This window comes from Magnolia sinica, chromosome 11, assembly GCF_029962835.1.
Source record: "Magnolia sinica isolate HGM2019 chromosome 11, MsV1, whole genome shotgun sequence".
NCBI classification, from domain to species: Eukaryota; Viridiplantae; Streptophyta; class Magnoliopsida; order Magnoliales; family Magnoliaceae; genus Magnolia; species Magnolia sinica.
This window is the reverse complement of record NC_080583.1, coordinates 21,629,684-21,651,285: the sequence shown is the minus strand read 5'-3', so window position 1 is coordinate 21,651,285 and position 21,602 is coordinate 21,629,684. Positions and strand designations below refer to the sequence as shown.

The window sequence follows — 21,602 nt, the reverse complement described above, 5'->3', positions numbered from 1 at the left end:
TGATCCTGGCTTTCTGATTTCTACAGAAATGCGGCTTCTATATTGACCATCCATTTTAGTCCGTCAGTGTGTGGTTGGATATCACGGGAGCGAACGGCTCCCGTGATATACATAGCCCCAGTGAAATACTCTGACACTCTGTCAGAGTGGGGAGCGGATTAGGTGCGGCCATGGCCTCACCCAACACGGTGCATCTCTGACCGTGGAGCCAACCTTGATCTATATATTTTATATCCACGCCGTCCATCCGTTTTTCCATCTCATTTTATAGAAAAATTATATGAATTAAGCAGATAAAAATCCCAGGTGGACCACACCACTGAAAATATTGGTGATCGACCATTAGAAACTTCTTGTGCGCCAAAAAGGTTTTGGACCAAGCTTATATTTGTTTTTTTTAACCTTCATCCAGGTCTGTATGACCTTATCAATAGGTTGGATGGAAATAAAATTTACGGTAGGTATTAAGATGGGCCATAGGAAGTTTTTAATGGTGGAAGTTTAATCAACACTGATTCCCATGGTGGTCTACCTGAAATTTGGATCTACTTCATATTTGGCATTATGCCCCAAAATGGGGTGGAAAAACGGATGATCGGCATGGATATACAACACATACATCAAAGTAGGCCCCACACTAAGGGCCGCACCGTCTTGGTTGGGGACGGGGCCGCACGTAATCCACTCCCTTGTAGATGCACTCAGCAATCGTACACGTGGAATGTATCATACCTTAAATTAAGGCCGTCCAGAGCGTCAGCCCCACTATCCAGGGATCATATACCTACCGAATGACGGCTATCCAGAGCGATTATACAATGCTAGCTTTTGTAAGCTCTTAGTTTGTATAAGCCATGATGATATGATGGGCCTCAGCATGAATGGCCTACAACAAAACTCTCCCATATTGGAGAAATCCAACCCTTCCCTGTTTCCAAGGAAACAGACGGTTAATATTGAATATAGACAGCAACGGTTCACGTTAGGCTTGAATCCGGGGTTTTTGTATGTGGGCCATCTGTAATGAGTTCCATCACATCAACGGTTGCGATCACTGCACCGTGGGCCCTACTTGTAAAACTGAAAGCCAGAATTACAAAAACAAGTGTCTATTAATCAAGGGTAATTTATCTTCCAATCAATCTAATTTTGCGAGCAGGATACATCTGACCCCCCAAAACCCCACGATTTGAATGGTCCTATCTTGGGTTCTTCACGTGCCACGTGTACGGTTACTCAGTGCATGCGGATGAACCATCGTACTCTGCCAGAGTATCAAATAGAATATATTTTCCTCACGTTTCTCTTTTTTCAATTGTGGGGGCCGGTTCCTCTACCCCGGATGGAGAATAAGATTATTCTACAATTACATGCGTATGGGGCCCAAAGTAATCTATGTATAAAATCCACTCCGTCCATTGGATTCAGCCCTTCGTTTTAAAATTAATTCCAAAAATTGGATCTACCAAAGACACAAGTGGGTCACACAATATGGAATAGTTGATATTTGGACATCCACCATTAAAAGTTTTCAAACTGTATTTGGATCACAGAAATTTCTTATAATAGATCCAATCCATTGATAAAACTCAACCCAACGAAATGAACAGTTGAAATAAAAATCAGTCTAGCTAAAATTTCATGTGGCCCACTCAGGTGATCTTAGAGGTTTTAGGAAGGATATGGACTACCTGAGTTTTGGATTAGTTTGATTAAATGGATTTGAGGACAATATGAGAGGTTTCACATGATGAACTGAGTGGATGTTATATAAAAGTAATGATGGCCCCACTCAGGCAGTTGTAAAATAAGCTTATTTTACAACAGCTGTAGAGGAACCGGCCTGTTCAATCGTGAGGCGAGGAAAGGAAGCTTTGAGAAGGCGTTGATATGTTGTGATAAAAGCCGTTGAAAGTCCAAAAGAAAACAAAAGAAAAAATAAAAATTAAAAAAAAAAGGAAAAAAGAAAAAAGAAAAAAAAAACCCTAACCAGCTCGAAATCAAGAACCCTAATATCATCTTTTCGTCTCGTTTTTCATTCTTTTTTGAATTTTTTTAATTTTCCAATCGATGGGGCTTTGGGAAGCTTTCCTCAATTGGCTGCGAAGGTAAGCGATTTTTTTTTTTTTAAATAAAATTTATTTCTGTTCTTGAATTTCTTTACTTTCGCTGATTTTTTTTTTTTTTTTTTTGGTTCGATCGATGCCAGCATTGTTTTTTCTTTCTTTCAATGATTTTCTGTTGTTATGATTTGGGGATTTTGCGAAATCGGGGTTTGGTTTTGATTTGGAAGAGTTGTGTTGAATTCTTTTGAGAAATCGGTCTAGTCAGAATGCGGTTTCTGGATTTGGACTTTGTGGAATTTGTGTGTGAGAATACAACGTTCGAGAAATCGGTATCGTCCAAATGGGGTTTTCTAAATTTGGATTTTTATGTCTTGGAAAGATTGTGTCTTTCGATTGGGAGAATCTCTATGCACTTTCGGTGTGGGAGTGGTGTGGGTCCCACATTGAATGTGTCTAGAGATTCCTGCCAAGTGCCAACCATGAACGGATGGGTTGGATTCATTAGTGCAGCAGTCACTATGTAACTGTTGGAACATGCTCTTTTCGTGATGATGTATCATAATTGAAAGAATAAGAGATAATGGAGATAGAAATTGAGACGAGGTATTGGGAGTTCCTATACATAGTTATTGTGCAGATTGTTGCTTCGGGAACTAAAATTTCTTTTTGAATGAAAGAGAATTTCTTGGCCAACCACAATTGCAATCTATTGCAATTGAGGAATGCTAGAAGCGCATTTGCAGCTGCCTGATTGAGATGGCTCTGCATTTGCTAATATGGGGTGTGAGATCCTTTGTTCATTGTTGCACATATGGTAGAAGCTCTTATAGGCAAATGCATCAAGAATTTTTGTTTAGATCTTTTTACGGTGCCTACCATTTGCCGTTTCTTTCTCATCAATGTGTTATTATAGTAAATAGGCTTCCATTGGTACCCTTGATTCTACTAAGAGCCCGGTTTAGTAGTCTCTGAAATGGTCGTCCTGTTAGTAGTGGGACTACAGCCTGCCATCTGCTGCTGAATTAGGGGAACTGGATCCTACCACTTTTCAAGGACGGGCGTTGGATCCTGTCAAATGGGCTGGTGTAATCCTTCCGCTCTAATACCATGTCAAATAACCACTTTCTCTAAAAGCTCAAGCCGTTAGAAGATGGTGTATCAATGAATATTGAGGGACTTTAACATTCTAGAATTGCAATAGCATAAATTTACAATTTACATTACTGTGGGTTTTGAGTGCATAAATTTACATTACTGCAGGTTTTGAGTTCTACCCTGCTCCAACGTAACATATCCTTATTAGTGAAATATTAACAATTTTACATTAATTAAAATATACTTTGAAACCCATGTATTGCATTTTTGAGGTTTGTGGTGGTTGACATTCCATATCTGTGTTGGATTCCAACACTTGTACCCATTAAAGTGCAGCATAGACTTATTCACTCCAGTTTTGTGTTTCTAATTGCAGCCTCTTTTTCAAGCAAGAAATGGAGCTATCATTGATAGGACTTCAGAATGCAGGGAAAACATCACTGGTTAACGTCATTGCAGTATGTGAACATATGCCTGCTCTTTCTATTAGTGGTTTGGCTATTGTCCTGCTGCTAATTTGCTAATGCACTCCTGTCTTGATTTCTTTGTAGACCGGTGGATATAGTGAAGATATGATTCCTACGGTGAGCAATCCCTACACATGAGGGAGTTTGAACCCTTTTTTTATTTCTCTCTAGCTAATATGGCACACCGTGTTTGTTAGCGGAATAGGTTTTGGTAGCAATTTATTGTTTCTAAATATAAGACAAAATAGTAATGCACATTTTTCTGACTACAGGTGGGATTCAACATGCGGAAGGTAACTAAAGGAAATGTTACAATAAAGTTGTGGGATCTTGGAGGCCAGCCGAGGTTTCGCAGTATGTGGGAGCGATATTGCCGAGCAGTCTCTGCAATTGTGTATGCATATTCTTCTGCCAAACCTGGTTTGTTACTTTTATCTGCCAAACCTGTCAAAGATGAGAGAAGATTCTCAATCTCTCTCCAAGTGTGGACACCTCCAAACTTGAATCCCCATTTTCACCAGGGTTGATGATGTGGCATGACTTGAAAAAAATTGAACTAGGATAGAGTACTTGCCAATTAACGATCAAAACCTCCATGTTTATGCAGTAAAATTGATTATCTCATCACTTGTAGTAGGAAATAGAATAAACAAAAGGAAAAAAAAAAACAAAACAGATAAATACGTGAATTCACACAAACCTTATGGAATCACTCCCAAGGGGTCGTAGAGGCATCTCAGCTCTATTTCTTGAAGAATCTCTTTCCTAGGCTTCCTGGGCTTGAATCCTATTGCAGAAAGGAAAGACAGGTCTTCTATTTACTCGAATTGTTCATTAGCATCATCCATAATGGTTCCATATGTAGGCTATGTATGTATAAATGCATAGCCAAGGGTTGAAGCCTATTTACCTAAATAATAACTTCCCTTAATTGTCTCAACTTGCAATAAAAAGTAAACCAATTCATGGAAGCTTAATAGAAGTACAATGAAACAACACCCCACTAAATAGGAGATTAAACACAACCATATGACTTTGTAGGGTTTTATATGACTTGTACAAGACCTTGTACACTCTAGGTTTGTGTATCAGACCCGTGGATTGCAGGGTTGGACCTGCGGGCTCCACCAACTGGTTATCAGTCAGGGCCATCCGATTGGATTGTGCCAATTTAGACCATTGGTTTGGTGTAAAATACCTAAAAGGACCTTTGATCTGTTCTAAACAGTCGACTGGATCAAACTGGTCCCCTGATGTTGTCTGGATCATAAATATGGATGGTTAGATAGGGCCAATCTTTCACTAAAACGGTTGGATGATTCTCACTAGATATCGGTTTGCAATTTGAATACTTAGCTGGACCCATTCATGGAGTTGGCCTTATGTGGGCTTTGATATCTGATCGGGTGGTCTGGATTTGTTACCTGAATAGCAGCTGCACATAAATCCTGCCTTATTCTAATTAGACCAATATTGGAGGACTGCAGTTTTCCAAAAGATAAGTGAGCTGTCAAAATTCAGCTTCCAAGCCCCATGAGGAGGAGGAAACGAAACTAATTAAGCTTCCGAGCTTCACAAGGAGGGGATGATCAAGCTATTTTCCTACTAACATATGTGGGTTTGCTATCCATAATCTATCCCCAATCTTTTACCAAATCCACCATTCAGACTCCAAAATTCTTTTGAACTAAGACCCACCTGATATTGCTAAAACTCGACACAATCACTATGCACGTCTACTAGGGATTGAACATCATTGAAGACCTTATTTTTTATTCCTTTCTTTCCACAACCACAATCCCCCTCACCCGCAGCAGAAAATGGGTTTAAATGAAACTCTAAAAAGGGGGGCTCACTTAGAATTGAAGAGCCATAAGAAGTGCCCCAAACCTGGGACAGCACATCTCACTGAATAAAGATGTGATCCTTCGTTTCTTCCTTCCACCCTGCTACATTTAATGCACATATTAGCTAGTCTCTAATTACATCTTCAGATTGTCAAGCGTGTGAATTTTGTTGGCCACCATCGTCCTATAGAAAAGCCTCGATTCTAGTAGCTCTTTTGGGCTTTTGGCTCATACTGACATAAGGGGAAAAGCCAACCCTAGCATCAAGAGAGAGGAAAGAAAGAGTTGGATGAGGATTTGTTGAGGTTCCTTTTCTATATCCTACAATTCCCCTTAGATATTCTCAATATGAATACCTCCCCAAGAATTTGACAAATTATTTCCAAAACATTCAGATAATGATGAAAATTTAATGTCACACACTGACTTTCCCTTCAGAAACACATAACATTCATTAGCAAGCTATCCTTTTTACCGCAACCATTCAAGTGTTCAGAATTTTCAATGCTAAGCTATCCAATTCACCCAGATATCCTCCCATTCAGAAAGACATGATCATTTGTTTGTTTGCTATGTTCTATGCCTATTTATTAAACAAGGTTTGTCTCAGATCTGTATTTACATTTTTCATGTGTTGTTTTTATGTGTCTTCTAGAATTTTTGTGAGAGCTGAGTTAACAAAACTTGTTTGTGATTACTCTAAGGGGCTGTTCGGTGTGTGTCATTACATTGGATTAGGTGTTATGGAATTGCATTTGGTCCTGTGCAAATTCCATCCGGTGCTTGGAAACAACAAGAAGGATTGGATTAATCCCGGTATCATATATTCCAAAGCCAATGGTGGATACTACAAGATTTCTGGTGGATTTCAAAATCCACTACAACTGTGGCCCCACATTTTTTGTATTTGTTTTATCCACGCCGTCCATCCATATGTGCCCTTTACACATGACATTCAAGTTGCAGATGTGTACAGGCGACTGACATCAGTTGTGAAATGTGGTCCGTTGATTATAATTCCATGGTCCACCAAACGCGGGCTTCACTTAATACAGTGTATTTACTAAAGGAAGTATTTGATCCCAAATGTCAGATTGGCCGGTGAAAATACCACGGTATTTCCAGGCATGTATCATTGTGTAACAATGGTGTTAATTCCATCTAATGCAATTCCATATCATTTAATACCTCTGTCCAAACGGGCCCTAAGCAATCCACCATGTTGGGATTTCTAGTCTTTTCTAGTTTTTCTCGGTGAACAATGAGTTGAATCACAGAAATTTTCTTAAGATACTTTTTCCCCCTTTTACCTCCTACATATCCATGGTGGCTCTCAACTTGAGTTAGTCGGATAAGGGTCATCTGAGCATATCTTGTCTTGAAACCCACTATTCATGGTGTAAGAAACCTCAGATGGGGAAAATCATTTTCTCCTCCTATCATCATAGTCTTGTCCCAAGTATTTGGGGTGAGTTTTACAAATACTGTAATGGCAAATGTTCCTACCTTAGGCCCTGTTGTTAGTAAGTGAAAAAGCCTTTATATCTCTTCGCATGACCTCTATCCACAAGATCTAAAGCAGAATTCACTCGCCTTGTAGCTGGGGAGAAGTTTGACAACCACATACTCTTACACCTGAGCTGGGGACTGGCAATCACAAATGCTACCAAGCGGAGTTAGGGAAAATCATATAATTGTATCATTATCAAAGAAAAAGAATTGTTCCCATACTTGATATTGCTGTAACTAGGAAGAATTGACCAATATGATTTAGGTTGGTGGTTGAACTAGTACAGATGGGTTTCGAATCAGTTTCATCTTCAATTTGGTCCTAGTTGAATTGGTCAACCATGCAAATATGTTTTTTGAATAGTCTCAAATTTTTGTAGCTTGCAGCAGCATCGAAGTGGCCATCGGGATTTACTTCATGTAGCGTTCCCTTTCTTTCTGTTGGCATAGTCAAGTAGGAATTTGCTGAGTTGACTAAGCCAACGTGAGAATTCATGGTTTTGGAGCGTGAAGGCTGTCTGCTCGATGACTAGAATATTGCAGTTTGACAGGGTTGCTATGAATAGAAATAATTTCTTTATTCTACTCAAAAGTTGTAAAATAGGTATTGACCATTGGAAGGTTGTTCATAAAGGTCTTGCCTCCCTTGGTTAAGAGTTGAATTGCATCATCAAAGTTGAGTAAAAATTTCTCTCTCGATTTTACATCACTAAAACTTTGTCAAAGATATCATCTTGGTGATATTCTCTTATAGAGTATTGCTCTAGGCATGCAGTTTTGCATAGTTGATTAATTTATGTGGAGTTGATGAAGTTATTGAAACATCCCTGGGAATAGAGGTGGTTATCTAGCACCAAACAATATGTTTCATGCCTAAGTTGATGCAAGACAATTAGTCACTTGCTCTAAAAGCTCAAATTGATAGAGCATGGCAGATCAATCCCTTTTTCTCATAGCCAAGGCTCCACATCTCATTGTTTAGGACCTCGGCCGAACCCCTCTCGTGGGCCCCACATCACATGGGTACTGCTTTACATGAGCGACTCGCCTCACACGGGCCACCCACCCCGAGTGCGCCCCTGCATCCCACAGGCCACCCTACTCGAGCCTGGTGTGAAAATGCCCTTGCATTAATTACCCTCGGTGAGGAGTCTCTAACATGAGACCTCCCGCCCTGATACCACTTTGATGCAGGACAATTAGCCACTAGCTCTAAAAGCTTGAAATGATAGAGCATGATGAATCAATCCATTTACCTCATAGCTCAGGCCCCACATCCCATGGGTTAGGACCTCGGCCGAACCCCCCTCATGGGCCCCACATCACACGGGTACCCCCTCACACGAGCCACTCGCTTCACACGGGCCGGCCACCTCGAGTGGTTTGCCCCTGCATCCCACAGGCCAGCCCACTTGAGCCTGGTGTGAAAATTCCCCTGCATTATAAGTGCTTCTATTAGTACTGGAGTTGATGACCTCTTCTCTTGGATAGGATTTGGAAATAATTCTTATCTCATGCTTCCTTCTGTTAGTACTGTTAGATCCTTACTATTTAGGTGTAATCAACATTTGGATAGCATTTTCAGAATGTTGAGGTAAGGATAGGAGAAAGCATGTTTGGAAATAGCTGCTTGGATGGATGCACCCATAAGTTTATTTCATTTGGGAACATGCCTAATTGTTGGGTCTTAGTCACTAACTTAGTTGCACAATTCTTCATCTAAGGTGCAACTCCTGCTTCAATCTTACGGTTCCGTGCCGATTTCTGGGCATCTGTACTTGTTAACATTTTGAATAGACACCTCTCCACTCCTGCGCCTAAATCCCCTTGCGCTTCACATCACATCTTGGGCAACTATGGTCCTTTGTTTCTAATTGTTCAAATTCTAAGCTCTCTTTATGAGAGGCTTATGCATATTTTTCTTTGTCAATCTTCAAAGTCGAGCTTTATGGAACAATTAAGCTCGCTTGGTTCTAGGTCTTTCCTCTCATGAGCCACCAGAAATTGTCATTATGACTGGTTTTGTTCTTCTGAATTAATTGCGTTTTTCCATGTTGTTCTTGTTTGCTTATTTATTTTCTCATCATTGCAATGAGTTGCCCTTGTGCTGCTCATGTTGCTTCAAATATTATTGTATTTGTGGTAAATGTTTTAGTGTTATTTGCATTAAAAATTTTAAAGTTCAAGATCTATAGTTCAGTAGATATATTCTTTGACCTAAACATAATAACCAGTTTAGTCAATTGACTAACATAAAGATATGAATTTATAATTGTAAGATGCATGGCTTGTGAATTTTCAATTTATTGTAAGCCCATGTTGATGGGGACATCATGCACACGCCCCCTCTACGCACATATTCGAGGAGGAGGCGGGCCCCAGTTTTGATTTGGATCGACGGTGACATCTTTGGAGGACCCCATAATTAGGGGGCTGCGTTATGGAGCATTGGAGTGTACCCGATCATCACATAGATCCTACCATCGGATCTCATGATCGTGGCCTACTACTTTAGATGATTTAAGATTTTGAGTTTTGATTATTTTTATTATTAGAAACATCATGAACGGCTTTGATTGCTTAGATTAATTATTTTATTTATTTTAGTTTTGGTATTAGTGCACGCACATGGCGCAAGGGTAGTTTTGTCTTTTTGGATTTAGGGTTTTCTTATAAATAAAGTAATCCCATGTATGGACTCTCATGATATTATGAATAAATAAATAAAAATCCTGTGTTTCTTCCTCTTTCTTACATTGAGTTAAAGGATCAAATTGGGTGCAAAGCCCTCCTTTTCTCGAAGGGTTAACTACCGTGGTGCGAAGCCACACCCGCTCCAAATCATCACCATCTTCCTCCGCATCTCATCCATCATCCTCTACACTCCATCCACTATCAAATTCACCAATTTTCGCATCAAAATCCTCTCTTACAACGGTGCACAAGAAGGTTTTCAGATTCTGGCGCATTTACGGGGCTGAAACTTCGGCGGAGTACTACACACAAACTATGTGCCGGATCGAAGTGATTTTTGGTATGGAAACAACCCACCCCTGGCCAATCCTAACCTAGGAGTCCTTTCCTGATTTTGTGGGCCCCACACACGTACGGATGCCCAGTCACACACGTGCATCCAAGCCAACCTGCTGTCCAACGTGCGTGGGCCATACCAGGTCCTCTTTTCCCCTCTGTTTCTTTCATTTTTTTGGGCGTAAAACCTCCTCATAGGATCCCCCATTAATCCTCTACCTAAACCCCCTTAGATCTACCCTAATCTTCACTCCTAAACATGATCAACATGTGATACAACGGAATTATTAAATCTGAAAATTGCTAAATCAGTCCCTGTTCCCTCGAATACCTTGACCGATCCCTGACCGTCATCTAGAAAACCTCATAATCCGAAATCTATAACCTCAAAGGTCCCAAATCTCAAATTTCTCCAATTTTCAAACCCTAGATTTTTCCCTAAATTGAAGTTTATTTGGAGGGTTTGATGTACTTCATTCTACCAGTCCCTTCATCAATAAACTCTTTAGATTTTACTGGTGTTGTTTCGATTAGATCATTAATTAGGAATTCTTATCAGAGTAAACATCTAGAAGTCCCACCAAGCCCTTTGTCCAGTACCCTCACTGGATACAGACTTTCTATAAGAGGCTTTACTGCTGACGTTTTGATTGAAGGGGTAGCTGGGACACTTTATCCTACAAAATGGGAGACGGCAGGGGAAAGCCTGAAAGGAGAAATTAGATGGAGATCTAAACTACTTGGATCAGGGTGGTGAAAAGGGATTTGAGGGCTTGTTCACTTACAAGGATAGAATCTTTGGAATAAGTAGTGAAACATGATTTGGAAACTGGACCCCAAATAGTTCGGATGAGGTTATGATGATGCTGATGATTTGTTAAGGTTGATTATTTGATTGAATATGGGTCTAATATTATAGATGGATGAGGCTTGGTATATGTTCATGTATAAAATGGGATTAACTGAATCCTTTCAATGACCAGGGAGGATTGGCCAGTAGTATTGAAGAACATCTGGCTCAAGTGGAAGCTGAAGCGTACTGGGAAAGTTTTTAAATACCCACGAAGTGTAAATCTTTTGTTTTTTTGAATGGTGATAGAGATTGCTTGGTTTATTCCCAGAAAAGGGGGAAAGTTTCTTCAAATGTGCTTTTAGTGTCATCAAAAGATTGGAAATGTTATAAAGGGATCTTCTTTGGAGGCAAATGGAGTAAAGACTCAAATTCTACTTTGTGGAATGGTAAGTGGTTTTAAAACCAGATATAAAGCCGTCAAGCTGCCGACAAGTCACGGCTCATAAAGCAAACCGAATCTTATAAAGTCCTTCAGGGTATAAGATATCCAATCCCCAATAAAAGAGATCTAATCAATCGTTAACACAATGCAAATATATTCAGTAATTTTTATTTTTATTTTTTTGAAAAATGAAATTTTATTAAAAGAAGAAGAGAGAGAACAACAGACCAAGAACGCCAAAGAGAAATGAAAAAAAAAAACCAAAAAGAACAGGAAAAAACCTAGAAGAAGCTAGAGAAACCTAGAAGACTAGAAAAACAAACCTAGAAGAAACTAGAGAGAAAAAGAGACAACCTAGAAGAAGCTAGAAAAAACCTAGAGCTAGAATACAACAACAACCAGCTCAAGAGCTGGAAACAACCCTGAATAAACATTACGGGGCCCAGTCCCGCATGAATTGAAGAACCCTCGAAAAGACTCCTGCCTCCCTTCTTTTGTTATAGAAACAATGATCGTTCCTTTCGGCCCAAACAACCCAAAAAACTGCAAGCAAACCTATCCGCCATCTTCTTTTCCCCATTTTCCCCCTGTCCGAGGCATGCCACACTGGAAGGAAGCTGTCGATGGAGCACGGCATAGCCTACTTGACTGAAGCCAGAACCAGAATCTCATTTCACATACAGAGAGAGAAAGAGCAGTGAAGTAAAAGATGATCCACTGACTCAGCTTGCTTGTAACACAACAGGCAAACATTCGGGAGAATTAGACCCCGTTTTTGCAAGTTATCAACTGTAAGGATCATTTTTCTTTCTGCTAACCAAGCGAATGCAGCCACTTTGGGAGGAGTTCCATACTTCCACACTTCCGCTGTTGCACGCTGATTTTCCGAGTTCCCTTCCGGAATGAGTTCCGAGTAAAAAGATTTGACTGAAAAGATTCTGCATGCTCCCAGCTTCCAAACGATCGAGTCTTGGATCACTGTAGAAATCTTGAAGTCCTGCAGAAGAGAAAGGAGGGAAGTAAGAGATTCAATTTCAGAATCCCCCAAATTTCTCCTCATAGGAGGAGACCAAATCCTTTCTTCTTCATTCCAAGAAAAACAGGCTGCTACTAGAATATCCTTATCCAGAGAAGGAGCTGCAAGCTCCGGCTATAAAGAACTCAACGGCTGATTGGAGATCCAAGGATCCGACCAGAATCTGATTCTATTTCCTTGGCCAACTGAAAATTTGGTTCCTTCAACAACAAGGGGAGCTATGCTGTTTATATTCCTGCAGATAGTTGACATCCTATAAGCTGAGGATTGCCTAATCCACCAACCCGTAGGAGGCGTCCCGTATTTAGCTTCCAAAATGGATTTCCATAGTCCCCCGCCAGACCCATTTACCCAAAAGGGAGATATTAACCAAATCTAATCTCTTGATACCTGCTCCTCCATGAGATTGAGGTGTACAAACCTCTTTTCAATTTAAGAGATGAAATTTTCTAGGTTCCGATCCACCCTCCCAAAGAAAGTCTCTGTGCATTTTATCTATCTTCTGCATGACTGAGTGTGGACATTTAAACAGAGACATAAAGTAAACAGGAAGGTTAGATAGGCACTTGTTTATTCGATCTTAAATATTCTATATTCTGCGCATTGTATCCATATTCAGTAAATGTGATCTTAAATCTGGCTTCTGGCAGATTCAAATCAGGCCTGAAGATAGATATAAGACCACATTCACCATTCCATTTGGTCACTACGAGCGGAACGTAGTGGCCTTCGGTTTGAAGAATGCCCCTTCTGAGTTTCAGAGGATTGAACGAAATTTTTCATCCTTTCAAAACCTCTTTATTTTTATTATTTTTTTTCAAATTGGAGGTCTACTAGGGTAAGTCTCTTATAGTTGTTAGTTGTTAGTTTTTTTTGTTTTTTTTACTGTGCGAACATCAACTTATTTATTTCTGGTATTGGGTTTGTACCAGATTCTGAACCAGTTTCAGAACCAGATGTCTCTTCAAGTGGTTCATCCTGGTTCTCAGAAATCGTATTGATTTGGTTTTTGTCTTTATTCAAGTTAGATGATTGTAATCTTGATGCTAATTCTTCTAGGAATTCTGCAAAAAAATTGCTAGAATTGGTTGGTTTGGAAAAGGAAGGTCTATTGGGAATGTGAAGCCATTCTTGTCCAGACCCAAAGTGCAATCACCATAGGTATAACGATTCTAATTTAATGTTCCATCATTTTGATAACTAGGAAAGAAATACATCTTTATACCATCGTCACTTAAGGTTTTGATTTTTAGGTTCATTAATTGTTCTTTATTTTTCTTGAAAATATCTTTTATTTTTCCTACAAAATGTTGGACAATGTTTAAGATTAAAGTTGGGACTTGATTGCCTATAGGATTTCCTCTATTGTCTAGGATGGGTTCACCAAATTGATCTAGTTTAACTGCTGTCATGATACTTTCTCTTTGATTTGGGGAGAGAAAATCATGCCACCACCCATGTAATTGGCCAGTAAATTCAGCAGTTATAGCACCAGCTATAGTTTCTTCACTATGTTATTGCATGGCACAGGCAAATTGGTAAACTAGGAGATGATTACACATTTGGATGATTTGATATTCGGATAAGCCATCAACGTTCCATTCATAATCTTGATTTCCTTCATAATGGAGACGAGGCAAATCTTTATTTTCTTCAAATTGGAGGTCTACTGGGGTAGGTCTCTTATAGTAGTTTTTTGACTGGGCAAACGTCCACTTATTTCTGGTATTAGGTTTATACCAGATTCTGAACCAGTTTCAGAACCAGACGTCTCTTCAAGTGGTTCATCATGGTTCTCAGAAATCGCATTGATTTGGTTTTTGTCTTTATTCAGGTTAGATGATTGTAATCTTGATGTTAGTTCTTCTAGGAATTCTTTAGAAATTTTGCTAGAATTGGTTGGTTGAAATGGGACTTTAGGAATGTACTTCAGAATAAACATAGGTGGTTTAGGAGTTGGTTTGTAAAAGGAAGGTTGAAAGGAAGAAGAAGCTTGATTGTTTTCTTCTTTCTTTTCTATTTGCTTCCCAATAGAATGTAAGCAAATATTGGTAAAATTATTTTGCTCTATTATATGGGCTAAATCTTTATGAGTGATTGGCTGGTCATTTTTGAATTGAGATACTTCCTCGATAGGCGCTGTAGTGGTGTCCATGTATTTGATTGATCGAAGAGGAGGTATAGGCGGAGTGATTAATTCTCCTCTAGTGTTTTCCCACTGTTGAACCTTTTGATGAAACATCATGATTTTATTTGATCCTGTATGAGGGTGAGATTTACAAAACCAATTAAAGAATGGAATATTCTTTTCTTGATTTTCCATATCTTGAAACCAATGAGATTTCAATTGATCTCATTCACCTTTATTAAAGTTATTAAAGAACCAATCTTTTAACTGGTGATTTTTTAATTCGTCTCCTAAATATTTTTTTTATATCTATTTGGAATGAATTGGATCGCTCATGGATAATCATATTATCTTGATATCCTGATCTAAAATCTCTTTCAGTCAGATTGTAGGAGTCAGGAGAATCAAAATTAGACAAACCCTATCTTTAACAAAAAGATAGAGCAATATCAAGCTAGTCTTTCGAAATATTTTTCAGACCTTCCGTCTGCCTTCTGGCATAGAAAGGTTCATCAAATATCTCTATCTTACATTAAGGATTTTAATGAAATAGATATTCCAACAAAAGCTAAATGATCTCAGATGGACTCTAGGCTTCTCTAACTATGTGATCAAGAAATCAAGGATCTCTTCAAGAACAAAATTAATTCAAAAATGAATTCACCTTGGAGTTGTGCAACATTTTATGTTGAGAATGCAGCCGAGCTCGAACGAGGAGCTCCCGGACTTGTAATTAATTACAAGCCTCTCAATAAAGTCCTTTAGGATATAAGATATCCAATCCCCAGAGTCAGCAGGGCAACCTGATTTCACTCCATTACAAAACTACTTGATAAACCATAAAGTTTAAAATTAATGATAAATACGATATATACCGAAAAGGCTTCTTCGGTGGCTCTGATACCAATAGGCAGGATTGCCGATACTCTCCGGTTATAACACTCAGAAAACACTCAGAATTAAAATCTAAACCCAAGAACAAGCTCACTCTAGGACGAAACATGTCTTGCTATCAAAGACTTAATTACAAATGGGACCAAGGTGTTCTGTAATGGTAACGATGGCCACAATGGCCACCATCGTTACCTTTACGATATGGGTCGTAACGGCTGTTACGGCCCCCGTAACGACTGTTACGACCTCTTTTCTTATTGAAAAGAAAAAATCTGAGAAACTTGTATTTGCCCCGTAATGTTGATTAAAAAGTATGGAAAACCTGAATATGCCCCATGACAAACAATTACGGGGTTGTTATGGTCTTTATAGGGGACGTAACGTGCCGTTAACGGCAATAACGAGCCATTTTTTTCCATAACGGCTATTACGGCCGTTACGACCCAGTAATGTGTAACGGTTGCCACCGTTACCTTTACGTAATGGCCTTTATGGCACACCATGAATGGGACTTGACTCTTAATTTATGGAGCATTTGAAGTCAGATTCGAAGGGCTTTGGATTCCACGAAATTGAAGCTCATTGAAATCCAGAGTTGAAGCTAGTTAAAATCTGGAAGCTTATCTTGATGAATTGTTTTTGTTTTTTATGCAACGTGGTGGCACTGTAGCTCCGGTTGTGGCTTGTCAATGCCTGCTTTATAAGATTTGGCTTGCTTTATGAGTCGTGGCTTGTCGATAGCTTGGCGGCTTTATATCTGGCTTTATGGATTAATGGTTTGGTGGCTTAATAGATGGCTCAATGGCTTGATGGCTTTATTTCTGCAATTCTCAGAATATTTCTGATTCGGAGATGACTTCATTTTCTTCTTCTTCAACGCGGTCACTGAGAGAGGTGCTCTTCAGAGACCCAATCAGGCTTTGCTCTTCAAGGCGAGAAACTGCGACTTGGGGTGAATTCATAATGATTCACATGTTTGTATGATGGGCCTCACAGTATATGATTGATAATCAAAACAATCTTCAAGATTGGAAGGGCCTATATATGGTACACAAAAGAATGTTTAAACGCAACAGCCCATATTCAAAGTAAAAGAGTTAAATGATTGATGGGTTGAAATTTTCCAATCTGTGTTATCATCATTATTATTATTATTATTTTATTTTACCTTAGGTATTCCCCATGAACAAGGACACCCATTATAAAAGCAGTTTGGTTCATTGAAACAGGACCTCTGATTCAACTAGTACTAACCTAAAAGTAGCAATACCTTGAGATGTATTTGTAGAAAACCCCACATTAAAGAGACCCTTTCATAACCCCTTCTCCATTTTTTCCCACATCTAGCAAACCACTTCTTTTGTCTCTTCCTTGTGCATTGCACACATGGTGTGCCGTAAAGGCCGTTACGTAAAGGTAACGGTGACAACCGTTACATGTTACGGGGTTGTAATGGCTATTACAGCCGTCATGGAAAAAAATGACTCGTAATTGCCGGTAACGACACGTTACATCTCCTATAAAGGACATAACGGCTCCTTAATTGTCTGTTATGGCGCAGATACAAGTTTTTCATACTTTTTAATCAACATTATGGGGCAAATACATGTTTTTCAGGATTTTTTTTTTCAATAAAAAAAGAGACCGTAGGCCGAAACAGCCTTTACGACCCGTATCGTAAAGGTAACGGTGGCGGCCGTTACGGCCACCGTTATCGTTACAGAACACCTATTTGCACATGCCTATCCACTAGTATATGTCTATGTGTGTTTTCCACACCTAGAGTTGTAACATTGTTCCATAATGTATCATTATGTTGGGTTAACTTTTCTCCACTCAATACGTTTTCACTAAACCTACACATGCACCTGCACGGCTGTCCACCCATGCCAACCTCGGACCTTGATGGGAGATGTGAGCCATGCGTCAGGCAGTCCCACTGAGCAGATGATCAGGCCCAAAAATCAGGCCAGCCATCCTTTAGGTGGATTGCGTGCTCCAAAACGATTGATTAAAAAGATTTGATCACGTGATATGAGTAGTAGGCTGATTTTTTAATTTTTGTTATTTTTTAAAATTCTTTTGGGCCTGGTCATCTACACTTTGGGACCCACCTGACATGGCTCGGATATCCCTTACATTGTGATAGGTTGGCATGTGTTGGTGCATATGCTAGTGCGGATTAGCTTAACAACACTACAATAGCATAATGATCATACGTTGACCATGGTAGGTGATGTCACCAGTACATGATACACTAGATGTTGAACAGTTACCCTGATTTCCTTGTGCTTGCAGGTATGTCGTTGATGCAGCAGATCGTGATAACTTGCCCATCTCAAAAAGTGAGCTACATGACCTGTTGAGCAAGCCCTCTTTGCATGGGATCCCTTTGCTGGTACTTGGAAACAAAACCGACAAGCCTGAAGCTCTTTCCAAACAAGGTTTAACTGATCAAATGTACGTAAGTCCAGTTCACTTTTTGGGGTCTGATTTTTGTCCCATAAAGTTGTGTAGTGTACCCTAAATGAAATTGAGGAATTATAGCATTCCAAGATTCTGAAGACACAAAGTTTGCTCTCGCTTCCAAGTTCTGTACATGCGGTGCCTATGGTTCAGTTTTCCTGACCATTGATCTGATGGACCAGTGTGGATGGGGGATGGCCCAAAAATCTCCTTGATATTTTGAACCTAGCCTTCTATTAGTTGTCCTATTCCATCTACTGTGGACTATTTTTGAATTGTTTCACAAGTCTTAACCATCTATTTGTAGGTCATCAATAGAAAGGGTACTCTGATCCGGGTGATATTGGGAACCCCCTTCATGGTCATGTATTTGAGTTCCTGAAAAATGGATGGTAAACGGCACTCAGTAGATTTTATTTTATTTTTTCTTTCTTTCATGATCATCCATTTTCTTCCTCACAAAGACCTCCAATGGAATGGGCAGGATTGTCCGATTATTTTGACTTTTACGGTATGCTCCACATCCAAGGTGGAACTTCCTTGATTATCGGTTCGGATATTGTATATGTTTGCCACATTTTTTGAAAATCGAGTCCCCTGATGCCCCGTTCGGATGCATTGATGAGGGTATACCATTTTCTTGTTTTTGGGAGTCTGAAGAAATGTACCATTTCCACGGAAAATGAATTTCATGTTCATTCCATTTCATCAGTTTCTCAATATTTACATTTCAATTTTTAGATTGTTTCCATTTCTGGACCAGCCTTTATCTACCATTGTTTCTTATCGTGAGCTGAGCCTAGTGTTTCTTAAGAAGAAATCATTAAAGTACATTTCTGTTTCAGCTTTTCCATGAAAAAATCTGACAAATGTTGGAAATGGAAATGCTGTCATGATAAGTCATTGTTACATCTGATTTCTAATGGAAATGGAAATGCTTCCAAATTAGCTTGTTTTTGTGCTTCATTTTATGGATTACTGAGAGTCAATGGTGCATCGAGTTGCAGGGGACTGAAGTCAATCACCGACAGAGAAGTGTGTTGCTTCATGATCTCGTGCAAGAACTCAACCAACATCGACCATGTGATTGATTGGCTGGTGAAGCATTCCAAGTCGAAGAACTAAAAAGATAAAAAAGACAATCCCTTCTCTAGTACTGCGAATCTCGTGTGCATTCTGTGGATTTTGGGAGTGGCTGCATTGCATTAGTGTTGGTGGTGGTGGTGGTGGTGTTGTGAGATGTGATCTTGGCTAACCCAGCTTCTGATCGATCTGATCTGACCGTTGTCTCTTCCCTCTTCTTGTTTGCTTCTTGTACTATGTAATCTTATTATTTTTCCCTTTTGATTGGGAGTATCTTTGGAGGAATCAGTGTTATTTTTAGCTCTCTGATTGGGGGATCGGAGAGAGGATGGGGGTTGTTTGATGGTACTGATGTGTGTGTATAGCATTATCATGTCTATTTGCATTTGGAGTGTTTGGCATTACTTCATGATGTTGATGTTTCTGCATGATGTTTTAAAAATCGCAGCTCAGACAAACATCTTGACTAGGTCGAGTTGGTGGGATGATTTGATTGAGTTGGCTGACTCGGCCAACTTGGGAGTGATTTGGCCGAGTTGGTCGAGTCATCCCCTATTTTCAATCATGACCCCTGGCTGGTGTTGCTGAAAGAAAATGTACTTGACTGAGTCGCATCTGAGTCGTCGTGTGAGTTAAAAGTCAAAATCTCTGATTCTGCAACCAATATGTGATGCAGAGGTGGATGATTTACAGGGTCTCCCGATTCCCACATCAAGTGGGACCCACTGCTACGGATGGCCTGGGCCAAAACTCTTTTGACTGCTCCACACACCAGCCATGTTGCATTTGTACGTTGGATGTGGAGTGGGCCATTGATGGATTTTTTTTATTTTTTATTTGGAAACATTGATGGTTGTCATACATCTTCTGTTTGTCTGATGAGTTGACCAGCTTGTACTTTTTTGGTGGGACTAATCTACATAGTGGGGCCCACACGATGCTTAGCTTGGATGGTCCACGCTTTCCAGGTTGATTGTGTGGCCCCATAGAAAGATGCTTGTGCCTTCCAGGATCGCACCGGCCCTAGCCAACCTGACTATCAAGCTGAAGGCCGGCGTAGCAAAGCCCAGTTCGCCATGAGAAATGATGTGTATGGCTCATGTACCTTATGTTTTGGAGTCTTAGTCCCTGTACTGGGTGGGCTACCAAGTCGATATCTCCCAGTCCATTACAAAATATTATTGTGGAAATTCACATTTCCAGTTTGTAGGTTAAGACGGTTACGATGGGCTGATTAATGGAGATCTTTTATGTCATGACACATCCATAGTGCAACCTTGTAGGGGGGCACATGGGTTGGTTCAGTCCGGTTCCGGGGTGAAACTGGAATCGAACCGTTCCTAACGGTTCTAAGATAATCGGAACCCGACTAAGATAATCTGAACCGGACTGTTAAAATCGGTTCAGTTGGAATCAAACCGTTCCTAATAGTTCTAGGATAATAGGAACCGGACTGTTAAAATCGGTTCGGTTGGAATCAAACCGTTCCTAACAGTTCTAGGATAATCGGAACTAGACTGTTAAAATCGGTTCAGTTCATTCTGGGCTTTTTATAATCCAACTAGAGAGAGAGAGAGAGAGAGAGAGAGAGAGACTGACTGGAGGGGGATTAGGGGCAGCTGGGGTAGAGTCGCTGTAAATAGGTGAAGGGTATTAGGGTTTTTTTAATTTAAAAAATACACGTTCAGTTCCTAGTTTGGTTTCTCGGTTCCATTCTACAGGGTTCGGTTCTACGTACTCCCAAATTGAGAACCTTTCTCGGTTTGATGATTCTACGGGGTTCGGTTCTACGTACTCCTAAATTGAGAATTGGAAGGGTTCGGTTCTACGTACTCCCAAACTGAGAACCTTTCTCGGTTCGATGATTCTACGGGGTTCGTTTCTACATACTCCTAAACTGAGAATTGGAACTAGAACCGGTGCACTCTACAACCGGACCAAAAAGTACGGTTTGGTCAATTCTGATCCAGCTACCGGTTTGATGTGCACCCCTACAACCTGCCCCACTCCCCCTTTTTCTCGTTTTCCAATGATCAAATTGATCATCTGATAGACCTTTTATAGAAGGGAATTTGTCCTGAAAAGACAAAAAAAAAAAAAAAATTCTTCCCATGTGCAAGATCATGTCTAATTGCTGGCCAGCAGATGGAGTGGACGGCTAAAACAGAAAGAGAATATCCTATTTTCCCCACCGGCAATTATTCAATTGCGGTTTGCAAGGCACAGTGCTTTACTGTTTTGATGCAACAAATATCACGTTGGTGTGCAAGGGTTGATGACACATATGGCCGCTCCAGATCAGGCAAGGGTTTTGCTAACATTTACCACATTTTGGCATGAGTCCAGCCTCCTTCCCTTTCAACTTGGCTCGAACTCAGTCTGGCGAGCGGGCCGATATGGTTGAACCGCTCAGCAGGCTGGTATGACGACATTGCTGGTAGTTCACCACCATTTCCTGAACGGTGGTCACTCATTCTCTTCCGTCGTGGCCCATCCAGACCATCCAAATTGTGGGATGTGGAGGTAGAATGGCTCGAAGATCATGCTTTTGACTTTTGAGACATTTCTAGCCATCCATTCAGTACCTAAACTATTGATGGTTAAATAAGGTTGGTCCAATTTCCACGAGCAAAATCAGATGGTTACTTACGATCTCTGATTGATATAATTTCTGGGCCATCCCAATCAACTCACATCCAACCTTTGAAACCTAATTTCATTTGACTGTTAGATAACTTTCGAACAT

General features: G+C 40.0%; 1 protein-coding gene across 1 annotated transcript; it reads left to right on the top strand.

Moving 5' to 3' along the window:
- Nucleotides 1-1,915: 1,915 nt before the first annotated feature.
- Nucleotides 1,916-19,260, top strand: LOC131218941 (ADP-ribosylation factor-like protein 8a). The gene is made up of 6 exons (XM_058213832.1): nucleotides 1,916-2,108; nucleotides 3,538-3,619; nucleotides 3,713-3,745; nucleotides 3,901-4,022; nucleotides 17,606-17,767; nucleotides 18,781-19,260. The coding sequence occupies exons 1-6, from the start codon at nucleotides 2,071-2,073 to the stop codon at nucleotides 18,896-18,898; spliced, it is 555 nt and encodes a 184-aa protein (XP_058069815.1). The 5' UTR covers nucleotides 1,916-2,070; the 3' UTR covers nucleotides 18,899-19,260.
- Nucleotides 19,261-21,602: the final 2,342 nt, after the last annotated feature.